Here is a 19,721-nt window from a genome sequence, read left to right as displayed (position 1 = left end):
AAATGGGGTTCACAGCATGAGAAGTAACATGTATAAAGGTGGAGAAAAAAAAAACAGGAGCATAGTTTACCCTTTCTTTTCCTAACCTAATAATTGCACATTTTCTGTAGTCAGGAACACTAATTTACAGGCAACAGAAAATGCACAACTATTTGCTAACACTACAGACTGCTTACTTTCTTTGACAGCAAAAGTGTTTCAACGCGCCTCTTCATCCACAAGCCTTGGAGGATGTGAAATCTATTGTAAGCAGGCACACATCTGATGGAATCATTGACAATAAAATTTCTCTTAAAGGTGAGTTGTGTCTATTAGACTGAAGAGACTGTTCTTTTTTTTTTTCTTGTCTTTTGTGTGTGTATGTGTGTGTGTGTGTGTTGTTTCATTTTTTTATGTTTAATTGTTGATATATAGAGAAATAAACTGAACAGAGTAGCAGTCAAAGAGGTCCAGTTGTATAATGGGTAAACCTGTGTACATGCACATTCACACACACATGCACACAAATGCACAAGCACACACTCGTACATAAAAGATGATGACTGTGGGCACTGCAGGTGTGTGTATTTCTAGAGCCTGGTTGACACGAGGATATATTATGAAGCATAGACTACAATGTTGTCTTACACATAGCCCTCAAACTGAATGGATCTCCTTAGCAGCATCATAGTCATCATCATCATCATCTATGCAGAAAACAAAATACATGTACATGGACTTTTTTGTTTGTTTTTTTCTCTGTATGAAGACAGTGTTGTTTTCCTGATTTGCAGTTTAGGTGGTGCACAGTGGCAAATATTGTTGATTTCAGATGTTGGTTTTGTATGTCCGTCTGTATGTATTAAATGTTAAACTCGAATAAAATAAATATTTATTAAAAAAAAAAAAAAAAAATGTACATGAACAGCCTTGCTTGCTTTGACATGACATACACACAAATAGGCATGTCTGGATGGGTGTTGTTGTTTTTGTTTTTTTCCAACTCTTTATTTAAAAATTGCACGATGTGTCTGTCAGATTGGTGTTATCTCTTCAGTCTCAGCTGTTCTGTAGACACACTGATGGATGTGACTGACTTACGTCTGGTATCCTGTGGCGGCAGCGTGCTGTTTAAAATTGTTCCTCCTTGCACATGACTGACCTGAATGTCTTCATTGTGCTGTTCAATGTGGTTTATCCATTGTTTCCAGGTTTCCTGTTTCTTCACACATTATTTATTCAGAAAGGAAGGCACGAGACTACATGGACTGTTCTACGAAAGTTTGGATACGATGAAAACCTTCAGCTTACACATGATTTCATTGCTCCAAGGTATAGTCTCTGCCTGTCTGTCTGCCTCATTGTCTCTCTCTTTTTTTTCTTCTTCCGATTATCTCCCTTGTGTCTTTCTCTTGCATGCACTCATATGCATGAACTTGCGCATACACTCACACACGCATAAATACACACACACATGTATACACAAACACACACACACACACACACACACACACACACACACACACACACACACACACACATTGCTAAAAAGTCTTTGTCTGTCTGTCTGCCTCTGCCTCTCTATTTTTCACACTTTGTCAGTCTCTTGCATGACCACAGATATACTCACATTCACCTTTACTCTTTTTTCTCTTGCTAAAATTGCTAAAAAAAAAAAGAAAGAAAATAAGTTCTTACCTTCAAGGCTTTCTAGAGAATGTGTGACAGCTCATTTGATATATCAGAAGATCAAATACGCACGTTAAAGATCCTGTAATCCATGTCGGCGTTCGGAAGGTTATGGAAACAAGAACATATCCAGCATGCACAGCCATGAAAACAGAGCATGGCTGCCTACATGGCAGGGTAAATAAACAAAACGGTCATACATGTAAAATGTTACCTGTCTGAGTGTGAATGTGAGCATGCCTGAAATCTGATTGAATGACACAGGAAACATATGATGAGCGCCCAGGGCAGCCATCAGTCGACTCTACCCAGGTAGGCAGCTAGTGCTGCAAATGACCCTGTGTTGGTAAAGCACTTTGAGCTTTGTCTCCGACCGAGGACAGGTGCTAGATAAATAGCCATATCAATCAATCGGTCAATGTATTTGATTTCTACACATGGAAAGCAATTATCTTCAAGACTGTGTAATATAAGGTGTGTTTGCTGATGACTCACTGCCTGGTTGTTTCTTCAAGACTGTGTAAGATAAGATGTGTTTAATAATAATAATAATAATAATGGATACTTATATAGCACACTATCCAGAAATCTGCTCTAGGTGCTTTACAAAAACGCTTTTGTTAACATAAAACATTATATCTATGTTACATACACACACCAAAATGTGACCACACACACACACACACACACACACACAACACACACACGCACGCACGCACGCGCTCATGCACACACACACACACACACACACACACACACACACACACACACACACACACACACACACACACACTGCATACATACATTTTAACATACATGTGTATCTGACAGCTACCCTAACACATACGCACACATAGGCAGGCACACAAACTTACATAAACACACGCACACACAATACACATTCATATACATGCATGTAGTTATGTACACATACATATGTATACACACATAGTCAAGCACAGCTAACGAAAGGAAGTGGACCTGTTTGCTGATGACTCACTTCCATGTTATTTCCTTGGCTTGACAGGTTACATGTGGGTCCGGGGAGCACCACTGAACTCACCCACCAGGGCTATCAGTTTCTGGCAACTCTTTTCGACAAGTATGATGAGGTCAGTTCATGTGTGTGAGTGAGTGTGTGTATGTGTGTGCGTGTATGTGCGCGCACGCATGTGTGTGTGTGTGTGGTATGGAATGGTGGGTAGATAAAGTCGTTCCAACATGGAACGAGTCTAGAGTTTTGACATTTTGTACATGAATCATACAAGAAGTGTCTCTCTGAAGGTATATTCCCTCTTAAAGCATGTGTCGTCCTTGTTTGCAGTTGATCAGACCAAGTTTTCATGGTTTCAGCCAGCAGAGCATCACAACTCCTGTGTTGCTGCATGACATTTCCTACAATGTACCAGTATTGTTCAGAGAATTTTCAGGGGTAGAATGGGTTCCAAAAAGTAAGGCTTTACTGCACAGCAAATATGATGGTCTGTTATTCACACGTGATTTCAGTGCATGATGTTTCAGTCTGGTCATCCTGTGATGCGGTGTGTGAGCAGTCATCAGTACATTTAAAGTGAACATGCATCCATTCTCGCTCTCAACAGATACAAATCCATCCATCTATGTACCCACACAGCTACTGCATAATTCATCCACACACACTATCTCTGTGTGTACACCTCATGTGTGTATGTTAATGTGACACACACTGTCTCTGTGTGCATCATGCGGAAACCTACATTTGTGCGACACATTAACTATCTGGGTGTACTCATCGTGTGTGTACATTCACACTTGATACAAATTATCTCTGTGTGTGCATGATATGTCTACACTTAGGCTACAAACTGTCTGTGTGTATGCTTCACATATGTTCACAGTCACACTGTACACAAACTCTGTGTGTTCGTGTCACGTATGTACATTCACACTTTACACAAATTCTGTGTATAGAAGTCACATGTGTACATTCAGGCTACACACAAACTATATCTGTGTGTAAGCATCATGTGTTTCATATTCAGGCTGCACACAAACTATATATGTGTGTACGCATCATGATCTTGTGTGTACGTTCAAGCTGCACACAAACTATATCTGTCACTATATAATAATGATAATATAATGATAAAATACAGGCTTACATAGCACTGTACGGTGTACCCTCATCCCAGATGGGGCTCACTACGCCTTACAATGAAATATACAAATTTAAGACTAAGTGTCGTAAGATATATACAAAGTCAGCACAATTTCACATGACATTGGCTAAGATAGACATATGTAAGACTAAATGACATAAAAAGATTTTTTTTTTTTTTGATTATATATATAAAATAATTATATGCAAACTATATCTTTGTGTATGCATCATGTGTTTACATTCAGGCTATACACAGATTATATTTATCTATGCATCATTTACATTCATGCCACCCACAGAAACTGTGTGTGTACACATGGCATGTACATTCACACTACACGTACAATATCTGTATGTAAGCACAACATGTGTGTCTGTTTTCAGGATGACGATGGTTGCCTGAACCCCTCAGAGCTGCAGAATTTGTTCAGCACTTGTCCCTTTCTGCCCTGGGGGCCGGACGTCAACAACACTGTGGCCACCAACCCTGATGGGTGGATCACCGCCTCAGGATACCTGGCCCAGTGGACGTAAGGAGGCAGTGTGTCTTTTGCATGTGTGTGTGTGTTCGCACGTGCGCGGAAGTACACGTTTTTGTCATGATCTTGGAACTGAATCAGGTGGATGAATGGAGCTCCACGCAAAAGTCACATTTGTACAAGGTATGATACGGATGGTTCAGGAAATGAATAACCTAAGGACTTAATTTATATCCAAAGGTAAAGTTCTCTGATGCCAATGGCAAAAAGTCATGAGCAGTTAAAGGTAGCAAAATGATGTGGTTTCATTGTTGTTGTTTTGTTCTCTGATTGTTTTCCATTGATCTGTCTTTATAATCTTGATACTAGGTAGAGATGTGGGTGAGTGGGTGATATTCTTTGCATTTTGTGTAGTGTCAGCTTTTAGTTAAGTGTTTTATATTGTTTTCCTCCGTTCCCTTGAAATGTGTGTGTGATTGTATACATGTATTTCATGTGAATGTTTGTGTGTGTGTGTGTGTGCATGTGGGGGAGACGGGGCATCTTTCTCCAAAATCAGACTGATTTATATTTCCTAAAAACTTTATTGTGTGTGGGTACACAATATGGATGTCACTTCCACTTGCCTGCCATTGTCACTTCATGGTCATGTTGTAATATTTGCTGCTTTATTAATATATGTGAAAAGTGAAAGATCATAATGTACTTTTAAGTAAGACTGCAAGAGAAACAGGAAAGTACACATTTAGTAGTATTACCTGAGCTCTGTTGATTGATGACAGAATCCTAGAGTCCTTCCAGCAGGGTGGGAAAATGTATTAATGCAGGAAATGACCTAAATCATATGAAGCAACCTGCGCATTCAGAATTCTGGAAATGAGAAACTTGGAGAAAAAATCTGCATTTGGTTATGAGGTTATGTTTCATTTTGTTTAATAGGAGGGGTGTTTTGTTGTTTGTTCCATCCTCTTTGCCATGTCAGTGGCATTTCCCCATATTGGGGATGAGCATTTGATTTTTAGATATGGAGTGGCTGATGATTGAATGTCATTTCAATACCCCTTGCGCATACCCTGTTCTTTTGTTTGAAGCCAGTAAAGAGTCTTGAAGTTAGACACAGCCACACACCTAGTTTGTCTGCCACAGTTCCAGCTCCAGTTGTTGTTTTTTGTAATGCACCCACTACAAGTTTGACACTGTGTGTTGTGTGCAGGCTGACAACACTGTTGGATGTGCCCCGCACATTGGAGTTTCTTGCCTACCTGGGTTACCATTATGACCATGAGTCTCAACTATCAGCTGTGCATGGTCAGTGCTCTGTGCGCATGTGTGTGTGATTGTGTGTGTTCTGCATATGTGTGTGTTCTGTTTCTTCTTGTGTGTTTCTGTGTGCAGGTGAAGAATGAGAGAGAGAGAGTGCATCATGCGTCTTTTTTTCTGAAAACTCATGTGGCTGCACTCTCATGTCCTCCACATAAGTAAACAAAAGTAATTCCAAAAGCAAAAAGTGATAACCAAAAAAAAAAGCTGCATTACATTTTTCAGTGACAGACAGACAATTGTCCATCCGTGTGTTCACAAACATTTTGCACATCTTGAAAACAAGAGCACCATTGAATTTGAGAATGTAAGCTCGTTTCTGAACTTCATATGCTTGTGAATGTGTTTACACCAATGCTCATCCTTTCACTGTGTTGACATCGTCTTTTTAATGCTGGTACCTGTTACAGTAACCCGAGACAAGAAGGTAGACCTTGAGAAGCGCCAAACGACTAGAAACGTCTTCCGTTGCCAGGTTTTAGGTGCCAAGTCTGTTGGAAAGGTTTGTTGACAGTTTCTGTTACGTTTTTTTGTTGTTTTTTTTAACATGTATTTTGTACTTGTATTTGTAGTTCTTTTTATCACAACAGATTTCTCTGTGTGAAATTCGGGCTGCTCTCCCCAGGGAGAGCGTGTCGCTACACTACAGTGCCACCCATTTTTTTAATATTTTTTCCTGCGTGCAGTTTTATTTGTTTTGTTTTTTTCCTATTGCTGTATGTGTTGGTTATGGGTGTTCATGTACACATGTGTATGTGACCAAGCTGAATATTTCCAAATGAACTTAGATTATACAGTGATGGATTGCTGTCTAAAGCAGACAAGCTCATCATTCTTGGGGACTTCAATGCTAGAGTTGGCTCTGACTACATCTCCTGGGATGGAGTGATTGGAAAGCACGGTGTGGGCCACTGCAACCCAAATGGATTGCTTTTGCTTCAGACATGTGCAGAGCACGAACTGCTGATAACCAACACAGTTTTCTGCCTCCCTACCCGTAACAGGACGTCATGGATGCACCCTCGCTCAAAGCATTGGCATCTCATCGATTATGTCATCGTCAGGAAAAGGGATAGGCAAGATGTACGTGTAACAAAGACCATGTGCGGCGCCGAGTGTTGGACAGACCATCGCCTTGTAGTCTCGAAGCTGAATATTCGAATCCAGCCAAAGAGACGCCCCCAAGGCCAGAAGGCTCCAAAACGGCTCAACATCGCTAAGCTGAAAAACATCACCATCAAACAGTCCTTTGTGGAGCTGCTGGAAGATCGTCTGGAATCCGCCTCTCTGAACAACCAGAATGTGGAGTCTGACTGGAGGACCCTGCGTGAGCTGATCTATAGTACAGCTTCAGAGACCCTGGGACCCATGATCAGAAAGCACAAAGACTGGTTTGATGAAAACTGTGATGAAATCAAGCAGCTTCTGGATGAGAAACGCCGTCTGCATCAAGCCCACCTGAGCAACCCAAAGTCCACATCAAAAAAGGATGCGTACAATGCCATCCGCAGGACTGTTCAGCAAAAGTTACGCCAGATGCAGGATAAGTGGCTGAGTGACAAAGCTGATGAGATCCAGGGATATGCTGACAGGCACGATATGAAGAGGTTCTATGATGCCTTAAAAGAAGTCTACGGCCCCACATCCTCAGGATCATCCCCCCTCCTCAGTGCAGATGGGAATACCTTGATCACCGAGAAGGAGAACATTCTCGAACGATGGGCTGAGCACTTCAACAGTGTCTTAAATCGCCCTTCCTCCATAAATGATGAAGCCATAGACCGTCTCCCACAAGTCCCCACCAACGAAGCACTGGACGATCCGCCAACACTTCTTGAGACCCAGAAAGCAATCCGTCTGCTATCCAGTGGCAAAGCACCTGGCTCAGACTCCATACCAGCAGAGGTCTACAAGGATGGAGGCACTGTGCTGACTGAGAAGCTTCATCAGCTGTACTCACTCATGTGGAAAGAAGAGACGATCCCCCAGGATTTCAAAGATGCATCTATCATTCACTTGTACAAGCGAAAGGGGAACCGGCAAACCTGTGATAACCATCGGGGCATTTCCCTGCTCTCCATCGCAGGCAAGATACTTGCCAGGATCCTACTAAACCGCCTCACAGCACACCTTGACCAAGGTCATTTGCCTGAGAGCCAATGTGGATTCCGGAAAGAGCGCGGAACCACCGACATGGTGTTTGCTGCAAGGCAGCTGCAAGAGAAATGTCAGGAGCAAAATGCTGATCTGTTCTCCACCTATGTCGACCTCACTAAGGCCTTTGACACCGTGAGTAGAGAGGGACTGTGGAAGATCATGGCCAAGTACGGATGCCCTCGGAAATTTATTTCCTTGGTCAGCCAATTCCATGAAGGCATGCAGGCTCGAGTCCAGGACAATGGTGAAACATCTGCTCCTTTTCCTGTCACAAATGGTGTCAAGCAAGGCTGCGTCCTGGCTCCAACGCTGTTCAGCCTCATGTTCTCTGCAATGCTTACTGATGCCTTCAGAGATGGCGATGTTGGAATTGGCCTAAAGTACCGAACAGATGGCAAGCTGTTTAACCTCAGAAGGCTTCAAGCAAAAACGAAGGTCATGACAGACATCATCAGAGACTTTTTGTTTGCTGATGACTGTGCCCTCAACGCTGGATCTGAAGCTGACATGCAACTCAGCGTCAACAAGTTTGCCACTGCCAGCAGGAACTTCGGCCTTACCATCAGCACGAGGAAAACTGAAGTTCTCCATCAGCCAGCCCCAGGGAAACCCTACGTTGAGCCCAACATCACAGTCAACGGTCAGAGACTCAGTGCGGTGGAGCGGTTCACATACCTTGGCAGCACACTGTCACGAAATGCGACCATCGACGATGAAGTGAATGTCAGGATTGCAAGAGCAAGTGCAACTTTTGGCAGACTCAATGCAAATGTCTGGAACAGAAGAGGCATTAGTCTTGAAACCAAGCTAAAGGTCTACAGAGCAGTAGTTCTCCCCACACTACTGTACGGCTGCGAAACTTGGACAGTGTACCAACGACATGCCAAGAAGCTGAACCACTTCCACACAACATGCCTCAGGAAGCTACTGAACATCAAGTGGCAAGACAGGACCCCAGACACAGAGGTGCTCGCAAAAGCCACCCTTCCCAGCATCTTCACCATCCTGATGCAGTCCCAGCTTCGCTGGGCTGGACACGTGGCGCGCATGCCAGACCATCGGCTGCCCAAAAGGCTCTTCTATGGCGAGCTGCAACAAGGGAAGAGATCACACGGAGGTCAGAAGAAGCGCTTCAGAGATACTCTGAAGGTCTCTCTGAAAGCGTTTGATATCAACCCTGACTCCTGGGAGGAATCTGCAGTGGACCGTAACAAATGGCGCGCTGCTGTGCACAAAGGCGCCAAGTTGTGCGAGGCCAACAGGACTGCTGCAGCTGTTCAGAAGAGGCAGGCCAGAAAGTCACGGGCAAACAAGCTCCCTGACAATGATATGCCTGTCTTTGTCTGCCCCAACTGTCAGCGAACATTTCGTGCGCAGATTGGACTATTCAGCCATCTGCGCACTCACAGATAGACTCATGAGCATCCTTCCCCCCACCCCACCACCACCCTCCCCCATCCCCCATCTGGATGACAACGATGGTCATCATCGATCTCGATGGACACACCACCACCATGTACACATGTGTATGTGACCAAGCTGAATATTTCCAAATGAACTTAGATTATACAGTGATGGATTGTTGTCTTCTTGTTTTTTCAGGGTTTGTGGGCTGCAACTTCCACATTCACTTGTATGCATGTACTAGTAGACTTGAACATGTATGACCGTGGACCAAGTGGAAAAAAGAATATGACAATATTATACACTATCATAACTATGTATACTTTACTAAGTACATCAGATGTGAAACATACATAATTAAGTACGAACTTACTGTACATGATATTCTCTAGTTTTTGTTTCCTTTTTTTTTTTTTTTAATCATTACATTTAGAGCAGGGCATGATGTGAGGTTGAAGGAAGTGACCTTACGCACATGAAAACGTTTGAAAGAAGCACAGTCTTATGTGTGCTGTTGTTGTTTAGTTTGTTTTTTTGTTGTCAAAAGCAAGTTTCTTTTTGCAGACTTCTTTCCTGCAAGGCTTACTGCGAAGGAACCTGCGATACGTTGCGACACTTAACAAACAGCACCTCTCCAATTTCTCTGTCAACACAGTACAGGTCTATGGACAGGAAAAATATCTCCTGGTGAGTCATATCTGTGTAAATAGAAACTTGAGAAAAAATACGCCTCTTGCTTATGTCTCCTGGTGTTTTGAAACTGTCATAGGATTTATGTCCCTTGCTTGTGTATCCTGATACTTTGAAACTGTCACAGAATGTATGCTCCTTATGTATCCTGTTACTTTGAAACTGCCTTAGGATGTACTCCTTGATTTTGTATCCAGATATTTTGAAACTGTCATAGGATGTGTGCTTCTTGTTTATGTATCCTGATAATTGGAAACTGTCATAGGATGTATTCTCCGTTATTTTGTATCCAGATATTTTGAAACTGTCATGGGGTTTATGTGCCTTGTTTATGTATCTTGATACTTTGAAACTGTCATAGGATGCCCCGATACTTGAAACTCATAGGATGCCCCTTGTTCATGCTACCTTGAAACTATTGCAAGATGTATGCACCTTCTTTATGTATCCCAATACTTTCAAACTGTCAATAAGATAAACAGTAGCAGGATGTATGCATCTTTTTTCAAACTGTCATAAGATAAACAGTAGCAGGATGTATGCATCTTTTTTATGTATCCTGATACTTTGAAACTGTCATAAGATCAGCTGTTATAGGATGTACATTCCTCATTTATCCTGATACTTTGAAACTGAGACTGAAGTGAATGTGTGTGTGTGTGTGCAGCTACATGAGATAGATGTGTCGATGAGTGAAGTGCTGACACCCACAGTGCTGGACTGTGATGTGGCCTGTCTGCTGTACGACGTCACCAACCCTCGCTCCTTCCAGTTCTGTGCACGCATGTACTTGGTGAGTCTCGTCATGCCTCACAGTTCCCCCCCAAAAAAGAACGAAAAAAAAGAATCGGATTTTTAACTGTTTTGAATTAGCCCTCAATAGACAGAGGAAACACACCAACGAAATTGCACATTATAACACATGGAATTTGCCCTAAATAGATAGAAAAAGAACAAAATAGAATACACAACATTGAACGAACAAAATATCCACAATATTTATCATGCAGAAGGGAGGTAATGTAACAAGGGAGGTCACTAGCAACAGCTACCTTTCAATTGCTTGAGTAGAGTAGTAGTTTGCACAGGACAGGACTCAGATCCCTGCTGAAGTCTGCACCAGTGGGTCACAGTAAGTGTGTTAGATTAGATGTAGTTCTGAGGGGGAAAGATTTCCTCTTGTGTTGAATATGCAATTGACTGCAAGATCCCCATGCTGGTGATGGCCACACAACACCACAACACCACACCACACAACACCACACCGCACCACACAACACAACACCACACCACACCGCACAACACCACACCACACCGCACAACACAACACCACACTGCACTGCACCACACCACACAACACCACACCACACAACACCACACCACACAACACCACACCGCACCGCACAACACAACACCACACCACACCGCACCACACCACACCGCACAACACCACACCACACCACACTGCACCACACCACACCACACAACACCACACCGCACCGCACAACACAACACCACACCACACCGCACCACACCACACCGCACAACACCACACCGCACAACACAACACAACATTCTCTGATGATGATGGTGGTGGTGGTGGTTGGCAGAAACACTTCATCGACTGCAAGATCCCCACCCTGGTGGTGGCGTGCAAGGCGGAGCACCCAGAGGTGCGGCAGGACTACAACCTGACACCAGCCCAGTTCTGTCAGCGCTACCGCCTGCCCCCCCCTCAGCACTTTACCTGCATGGACACCATCAACTGGGATGTCTATGTCAAGCTGGCCACCATGGCTGCTTACCCGTGAGCATTGCTGGTTCTTTGTTTGTTTTGTTTGTTTGTTAGCTATGTTCACAGCATATGGTTAAATGAGTCAGTAGTATTGTTCACCACATCCGGTGAAACAAATCAGTTATATTTCACAGCATTGGGTGAAACAAGTGGGCTGTGTTGTTCACAGCGTTGAATGAAGTGAGTCAGCAGTGTAAATCACAGCACTGAGTGAAGGAAGTGGACTGTATAGTTTGTATTGTTTACAGCATTGGGTGAACAAGTCAACCGCATTGTTCACAGCACTGAGTGAAACAAGTCAATTATTTAACAGCAACACATCAAATGAGTCAACTGTATCATTCTCAGCATCGGTCGACTTCAGTGACCGTATTGTCAGACAGGTGATGGTGACTGAAGTCAGTGCTGTTGAAAATTTAACTTGTCATGTTTGTTCTTTATTTGAGTCCTGGAGCTGATGACATATTTGGATGAGAAAATTTTGAAGTGTGAAGCAATATGCCATGATCGCTATCATCATCCTGTAAGCAAGTCTGATTGTTTTCACAGGGTCGTATTCCATGCTGGTTATCCTCAGCTGGTGCAGTAAAAACATAATAATTTGTCATGTTTTTTTGACCTGGTGCTTTGTTGCCAACATTGAACTAGGAAGCATTCGCTGGTCATGTGGCCTGGAGCATTAAGCATGAATGATGAATCTGATGCCTTCACTGACTAAACAGAACAAACCGTGGCCATGGTCAGAAACTGAAAGAGTGACAGCTTCCGGTTGTGTGCAGATAGCTTGATTTATTTGTGTGTGTGTTTACCCACCTTGTAAACAGTGCATTGGTTTCATTGGTAATTGTATTGTTGTGCGGATAATCGCCAAGTTGTGTGATTCCCTGAATGAAAACTGCACTCTGTTGTCTGTGTGGTGAATTGTTAGCGCATCAGTTTTGATTGAATGAATATATATATATATGTAAAGAAAAAAAGGGATACAACACAGGGTTTGCAAATTTTTCTTTCATTCGTTTTAGTGGTTTTTAAGTGCAGCTGTCACATTGTGTTCAAGTCAGCCACTCAGACAAGCCGCTCAGTTCGCAGCTGCACATTATCTGTGCTGAGTTGGTCACTGTTTCAGTTTACTTGTCATCTTTCCTGCATACAATTTTGTTGTTGAAAAAGCTGTATGGTTTTGTACCTCAAAAATCCACAAGATCCCTACTCTCCTTCTCCCTCCCCCAGATCCCACCTCGCTTAGTGTTGTCACATCTGTTGTAAAGCAGTGTCCCAGGTGAATTTTGTCATCCACATTTTGGCCACATAGTTCTTTGCAGTCCTGTGTTAAGAAGGAATGGTTACTGGAAGTGGATTAGTAAGAGGCGTGTGTTTGTATGTGTGTGTGTGCGTGTGTGTGTACCTGTACAATATAGAGATAGGAAAAAAAGCATATTATATGTATGCACACAGTGTTTGTTTGCAGGAGAGAATATTCTGTGTGAGAGAGAGAGTGTATGTGTCTGTCTGTCAGTTTGTGTGTGTACATTTTTGTGTCGATGTGTATGTGTGATGTGTCCTAGCATACAGTTCAAGACAACTCGAGTGAAAGACTGGGAATGTACTGTATTTTTAAGGACATCACTTCTTTTTTTCGAAAGGCCTTGAAATAATTTTTAAGTACCGATGTTAGTCAGTGTGTCATTGTTTATGCCTTTTATGATATTTTTACATTCTGAAACTGGTCAGACATGTTCCATTATTAAAAAGAAAGAAAAGGGGATAAGAAATACAAGAAAAGGGTAAAGAACAATTTATTTCCTGGAAATTGATTTGTTTGATGGAATGGTTTTGTTGTTATTTTTGATAGATTATTGTAGAAGAGTTGTTGGGTAAAAAAGAAAAAAAAAGAGGATGAAACAAAAAGAAAGTATTTTTGAAGTTGAAGATTTTCTTGAACTTTTGAGTCTCATGTAGTTATGATGTGGTCAAACAATGGAAAATGACATGCACATTTATAGTATATAGTGTGTATTTTAAGAAATACCAGAATGACTTGCTGTTCTGGCTTCTTGGCTTTTGTCTTTGTGGTGGTGGGGGGAGGGGGGGGGGATGTGAGTAGTTTGTTGAAGTGAGGTCTGAGTTACTGAGGTTTGTTGAACTGAAGTGAGATCTGAGTTACTGGTGATGACCTCCCCTTTCCAAGAGAAGAGGTGGGTGTCGGCTGGGTGACGAGGGGGAGGTCCCGCACTCCAGACAGGCATTGCGTTCTTCTGACAGGGGTGCTGTGCTGTTGTTTTCTTTCAGCAACCTGAAGCGCTTGGTGCACATGTTGCTGGTTCACCAGAGACCCTTGTGGCTGGAGGACAAAATCAGGTGCTCTTTGCATGTTGTACTCCAACTTCTTCACACTTGTTTGCTTACTTGTTTCTGGATTTTTTTTTTTTTTGATTTTTTTTTTTTTCGTTTAGCTTCTCGTCTCGCCTGTATAGCCATCATGGATTGTACCCTGCATACACATGCGCATCCCCTGCTCCCACTGTTCGCCCTCTCTCCCTGCACCTCTTTCCTGATTTTGATTTGTTTTCTGGATAAACTGGCTTCACTGGTGGTGTTGTTTTTCTTCCAGATGTGAATGCTGATGTTGTTTTTGTGGCTGCAGTTAAACAGCTTTGCGACATGTTTGGCTGTCTGTCCATTCATCATCAGAGGTAGCAGCTTGTTGAATAACTCCAGAGAATAGGAATAGGAGCGTTCGTTGTTTTGTAACGCTGTGCACAGGCTGACATATGCATGAAGGTTAACAAAACTAGATCCCTTGCTACTGTCCGTTTCCGTTTCCCACAGTGTAATGACGTGTTAACTTGAATCGTTTGCAGATGTTCATATTTCCCTTTGAAAAATATTTCTTGCAGTTGTAATGTATTGTAATCTTCACGGATCACCAATCCTAAACAGACTTGTACTTGCATGTGTTTCTTAATGGTTTTCTTTCAGTGACAACTGGAATTAACCTCTAATCTTGCATGAAAGAACTTACTTTGAATTTGTATTCTGTATGTATTTGGGGAGGTTTGACATGCAGGTGAACCAATCATATGCACATGTATATGCTACATGTGTGTTACCTTTCTTTTGAACAGTGTCATTACTTTTCTGTGATTGTATACTCTCGACAACAAAGGAGCTCACAGTTTCATATCTTAACAGTGCTGACACTAGTATAACTTATATATGACTGTAATTCTAACCCTGATAATGACACAATCCATGTAAATGTGTAAACCTAACACTCGCACAAACGCGTCGAAACTGAAGCAGAAAAGTATGCACCTAATCATTGTGATGTCTGAACTACATTCCAGCTGAATGAGCATCACTCATTGAAAAGACAGAACTAACATTGTGTAGTGACAATTACAGAAATCAAACAACAGGGACTCACAGGTTTGTGGTTCAGAAACTATATGGTATATGTTCACATTCCCCTTTCACCTCATTGAAAAAAAAAGGTTCTGATAACTGGGCACCAAGCCTGCACAGGCTTACTGAACTGTTTGTATAGAGAGCGGTGGCTTAGAGGTAATGCACCGACTGCGAAGCAAATGTCCATGGGAATTCTGCTCCCCCCATGACAGACTTTGTGTGTTGGTCCGGTTGCTAGTCCTTTAGTTGGGACAATAAATCAAGATCTCGTGTGCAGCATGTTCTTAGCGCATGTAAGATAACCCAAGGAAAAAAAAAGAAAAAGAAAAAAAAAAGAAGAAGGTGGGGTTGACACTGGCAAAAATATGTAGAAAAATTTACTTTGTCGTTTGATATCAAAACAAATACTTTTACAGACAGAAAAAAGAGGATGGTGCTGCATTATGGTGATACACTCTGCCTGTAGAGCAGCCTGAATTTCACACAGATAAGCCTGTTGTGACAAATAAGTAACACAATACAGTTGTTTTGAGGTCATGCCGAGGTCTTAGTGTCAGAACATCTCCATCACATTGGCTCAGTTCCTCAGTTGACAGAAGATTTCATTGCAACTCCCATCAGTTTGCAGTCATATGCCTTCTGATATCTTCAACATTCAAGCAACCCAGTAGTTCATTACTGCATTTGTTTTTTAAAACATAAAAAATCATTACTCTTACTATTAGTTCGACCAGTCTTCTCCATTATCCTTGCTGCATTGTGTGTGTGTGTGTGTGTGTGTGTGATTATGTGTGTATGTGTTCAGTTTGAGGTGGTGGTTGTGGTGGCAGTGGTGGTGGTGTGTGAGTGTATGCGCATATATAAGTGCATACATCATTACATGCGTATGTGCACACTTTTTTTTTCCCCACAAATGTCTAGTCGGTGATCATTTTATATACAGTTCATTTATCTAATTAATTCTAGATTGGGAATTTTTGTTCCGTCATTATTCCATTATTATTGCTGACTAAGATTCTTATATCAGGGAGTGTGCTTTTCACATAATTTGAACAGGTATGAAAAATAAGATAACATAGATGAGGTTGGTTCATTTTGTATTTATAAATGATCATAACATAAATGAAATAGCAAGTTATGTAGTCCTGACAGTGTTTGTTAGGACCACAGGGACAGCACTACAATGGTAACACTGGATGAGTGCTGACTGTCAGAAGAACTCCGTATCAGATATGAATAAGGACAATGAAAGGAAAAAAGACCATAGCAAACAGTATCCAGGTCCGCATGGGAAACATAAGGCAGAGAACAAAGAGCATCTGATCTTTTCTTGAAAAGTCACTGGGGAACCACAAACTTAACTCTCTCCAGACAAAGGAATGCTCACACATTCCTACACAAAACGTATTCGGATTCAGACGAAGGAATGGAATAGCATTCTCCGAAAGTAAAATTCCATCATGCGCTGTACACGTGATTTTGTGATTAGCCAAGCAGAGTGCGCTATTCTGGGTCACTCCACAATCGAACAGTATGATTGGTCAGCCTGGGATGTGTGGCCTGTCTCGCACACACGCTGACAAAGTCGCTGACCGGTCGTCTGCTTGCGTGCCAGCCTGTTAGCAAAGCGGGCTCTTCTCAGAATGTTGTGAAGCGAACAAGGCAGTGACGGCAACATTTTAGTGTTGCCGAAGTACTTGAAATGCTACAAACTGAAGGGTCGGCCATTGAAGAGGTGGATAATGGTGAAGAAGAAAGCGAATTTAATGCAGAAAGCGAGCATGGGTATGGTGATTTGGGGTGAAAAATTGGCAGTATTTTCTACATATGGCGAAACTGTAAAAATAAGATGAGAAATTTGATTTTTTTTTTTTTATGTAATAGCTCAACACGTAATAAACCAGTTCTGAAAGTTTCATTTTCTTACACAGTATTTTGTATTTTTTGTAATTTTTTTCCAAACCCTTACAAATGGGCCGTCTGTGGGGAAAAGCAAGGGAGAAAACATGTCGTCCCGAGTGAGTTAATGAGTACATAGGGCTGTGCCCATCATCATCAAAGTGTGAGAAATTGTCTGCATGTAATATACAGATATGTGCATGCATTTGAGCAGTTCAGTTCAGTTCAATTACTCAAGGAGGTGTCATTGCGTTCGGACAAACCCATATACGCTACACCACATCTGCTAAGCAGATGCCTGACCAGCAGTGTAACTGAATACGCTTAGGCCTTGAGGGGGAAAAAAAAAAGGAAAATGCAGGCCCTTTAGCTCAGTTCATTAGAGCACCATGCTGATGCATTTGAGCACAAACACGCACACACACACACACACACACACACACAGATGCATGAATACTTACATACACTGAACATGCAATAATTCTGGCTGACTCAGTGAACCTCCTTTGAAAGATTCAAAGTTGAATGGGGAGCCTAGAGTGGCATGAGGCAGTGAGCAGGTGTTAAGGGAAATGAGCGAGCTGACAGACTTGCCAGTTATACCACAACACTGACCGGTCTACATCTGTGAAGATCTGAAATCCGTAAAGTAAAAGACCACCTCAGAAACCAGGTACAAGGCATCACACTATCAATCGCCTCACAGAAAGAATGCTAGAGGTAGGGAGCAGCCAAAAGTGTAGCCTGGCATCATTTCCAAACCAACAATGTGCAGATACCTTAATGGAACAGGCTTTCTGTGGCCCTTCCCAAATGCGGTAGACTGAACAACATGCTAGACACTATGTTCATGGCCTCAGAGATCTTTTCCCATCCCTCTTGCAGCAAAACAGCATGTGTGTGTGTGTGTGCTTATGTGTGTGTCATGGGAACTGGTGTGTGCGTTTGTATAGGGGGGATTTGTATGCGAGTGTGGGTGGATTGTGAGAGATATGTGCAAGCACACTTGCACAGATGCATGCATGTGCTCAGTTGACTTTTGTTGTTGTGGAATTGGTGTCATATAATTATGTGTATGTGCGTGTGTGCATGTAAGTAAGTGTCTGTGTATTCTTCTGTGCATGCATGGTCCCACCGAGTGATGCTTATTTATTTATTTAAAAAAATTTTTTATTCAATTCAATTAAGATTTGTTTTGTTTTTACTACACATAACATACGTATGTATATGTCAATGTGATTGAGTGTGTGTGTGTTTGTGACTTTGTGGGAAGGAATTTGTGTGCTGTTGATTGTGGGGCCTGGGAGCATTCATCTGTCAGTTGTAAGTTCAGCCTTCGTGTCTGTGGGACTTCAAATTGTGTGTGTGTGTGTGTGTGTGTTCCTGCATATTTGTATGCTTGTTGAGTGTGCATGGTTCATAGAGCGTGGCCCATTGGCGTTTTGTTTTATATTTCAGTCATTTGCCTTCTGCATATTTTCCCGTTCCCGTTCACTTTCTTTTAATGTGTTTACTTATTTATTTTGTTTTATTATTTTATTTCATTTTAGTGTATATAGTTTATACAAATCTAGGATAGGCTTTCAAAGCCTGATCAGCACACTGGTTAAGCTTAGGCAAAGGTCAGGCATCTGCTCTTTTTCTTCTTTTTTTTCTTTTCTTTTCTTTGAAGAGCAGATGTGCCCCCAGGTGGGGTATATATGGATCTGTCTGACCATTCTGTACCTCCTTTAAATTGAAACTGAGCCAGAAAGCATGCTGTATGCAGCACTGATCTTTATTGAAGACATAGACAAGAGTCAAACCCCTAAAAGGCTGTACAGGGGATCCCAAAAACTGATTTGAACATAAAGCAAAACGTTCTGGATTGCAAGGCAACAACCTAAGTCTCTGTATTGAAAAGGATATCCATGTTGTGAGAAAGGTCAGGTGCTTGTTATCAATAGCTTATATATAAAATGCAGTGGTGCGTTGGCTTTTATGTATTTTAAGAGATCATATCAAACTATTAAGAATCATGCCTGTCATCTGAATATGATGGATTGCTTTCATTTTTGCCAGATGCATACTTTCAGTGTTTTTCTGAAGGTGACATTCTCAGCACGTTCACTAGAAGATTATTCTTTATCAGCTAAGGCATGTTTGTGTTTGCAGCAAACAGATTCAAGACATGAAATGTTTTCCTCCTTTACTGCCTCTCATGAGTATGGCTTGTCAGTGAAGGCTGTCATCTCACTGTGATAGAATTGAGCCGTCAGGTCAGGATGTCAGTCACCATTCTCTGTCTGGACTTCTTCCTTGTGGGACTGCATTACCTTTGCTCGGCGAAATGAAATGCTCCACTTTAACTCATTCAGCCCTGTGCCTGAGCAGTGCCCTGGTGTCAACATTTGTTTGATAGAAATTGTATACACGTTCCTGCTTGATATGATAAACTGCAAACAAAGGGACTAACATCAACAGTATTTCCGGCTGTCAGTTTGGAGGAAAAACCAGTCTATTTCAGCATATTTTCTTCATTTTTCCACATCAACATGATAAGGGAACCTGCTGAAGCTGTGGGTTGAATGGGTTAAAAGTGCACAGAATAGCTCATTAGATTTATGCCGTACTGATTTTGTTTAATTCAGCAAGGCGTGGCAGCTGAAGGGTTAATGCTCACGTTATTCTTCATGTTGGCGCTTGCTTCTGTGCTGTATGATGTAGTAAGTTAGTGAGTGTGCAGCGGGATGTGCTTCCCTTTCTGTGACCAGGTCCGACC

General features: G+C 42.0%; 1 protein-coding gene across 2 annotated transcripts in view; it reads left to right on the top strand.

Moving 5' to 3' along the window:
* LOC143299407 (mitochondrial Rho GTPase 1-like) overlaps positions 1-19,721 on the top strand; it is a 39,158-nt gene that overhangs the window by 10,394 nt on the left and 9,043 nt on the right. Inside the window, exons 11-20 of one of the 2 annotated variants that reach the window (XM_076612629.1) lie at positions 189-297; positions 1,191-1,311; positions 2,696-2,780; positions 4,193-4,338; positions 5,501-5,595; positions 6,018-6,109; positions 9,733-9,855; positions 10,526-10,651; positions 11,469-11,665; positions 13,943-14,011. In XM_076612629.1, coding sequence (XP_076468744.1) covers positions 189-297; positions 1,191-1,311; positions 2,696-2,780; positions 4,193-4,338; positions 5,501-5,595; positions 6,018-6,109; positions 9,733-9,855; positions 10,526-10,651; positions 11,469-11,665; positions 13,943-14,011 — 1,163 coding nt within the window. The remainder of the gene's footprint in view (positions 1-188; positions 298-1,190; positions 1,312-2,695; positions 2,781-4,192; positions 4,339-5,500; positions 5,596-6,017; positions 6,110-9,732; positions 9,856-10,525; positions 10,652-11,468; positions 11,666-13,942; positions 14,012-19,721) is intronic. The other variant, XM_076612715.1, reaches the window with a different exon arrangement.

This window comes from Babylonia areolata, chromosome 1 (assembly GCF_041734735.1).
Source record: "Babylonia areolata isolate BAREFJ2019XMU chromosome 1, ASM4173473v1, whole genome shotgun sequence".
Lineage (NCBI taxonomy): Eukaryota > Metazoa > Mollusca > Gastropoda > Neogastropoda > Buccinidae > Babylonia > Babylonia areolata.
The sequence above is the reverse complement of the archived record's forward strand: the minus strand, read 5'-3'. Positions and strand labels throughout refer to the sequence as shown.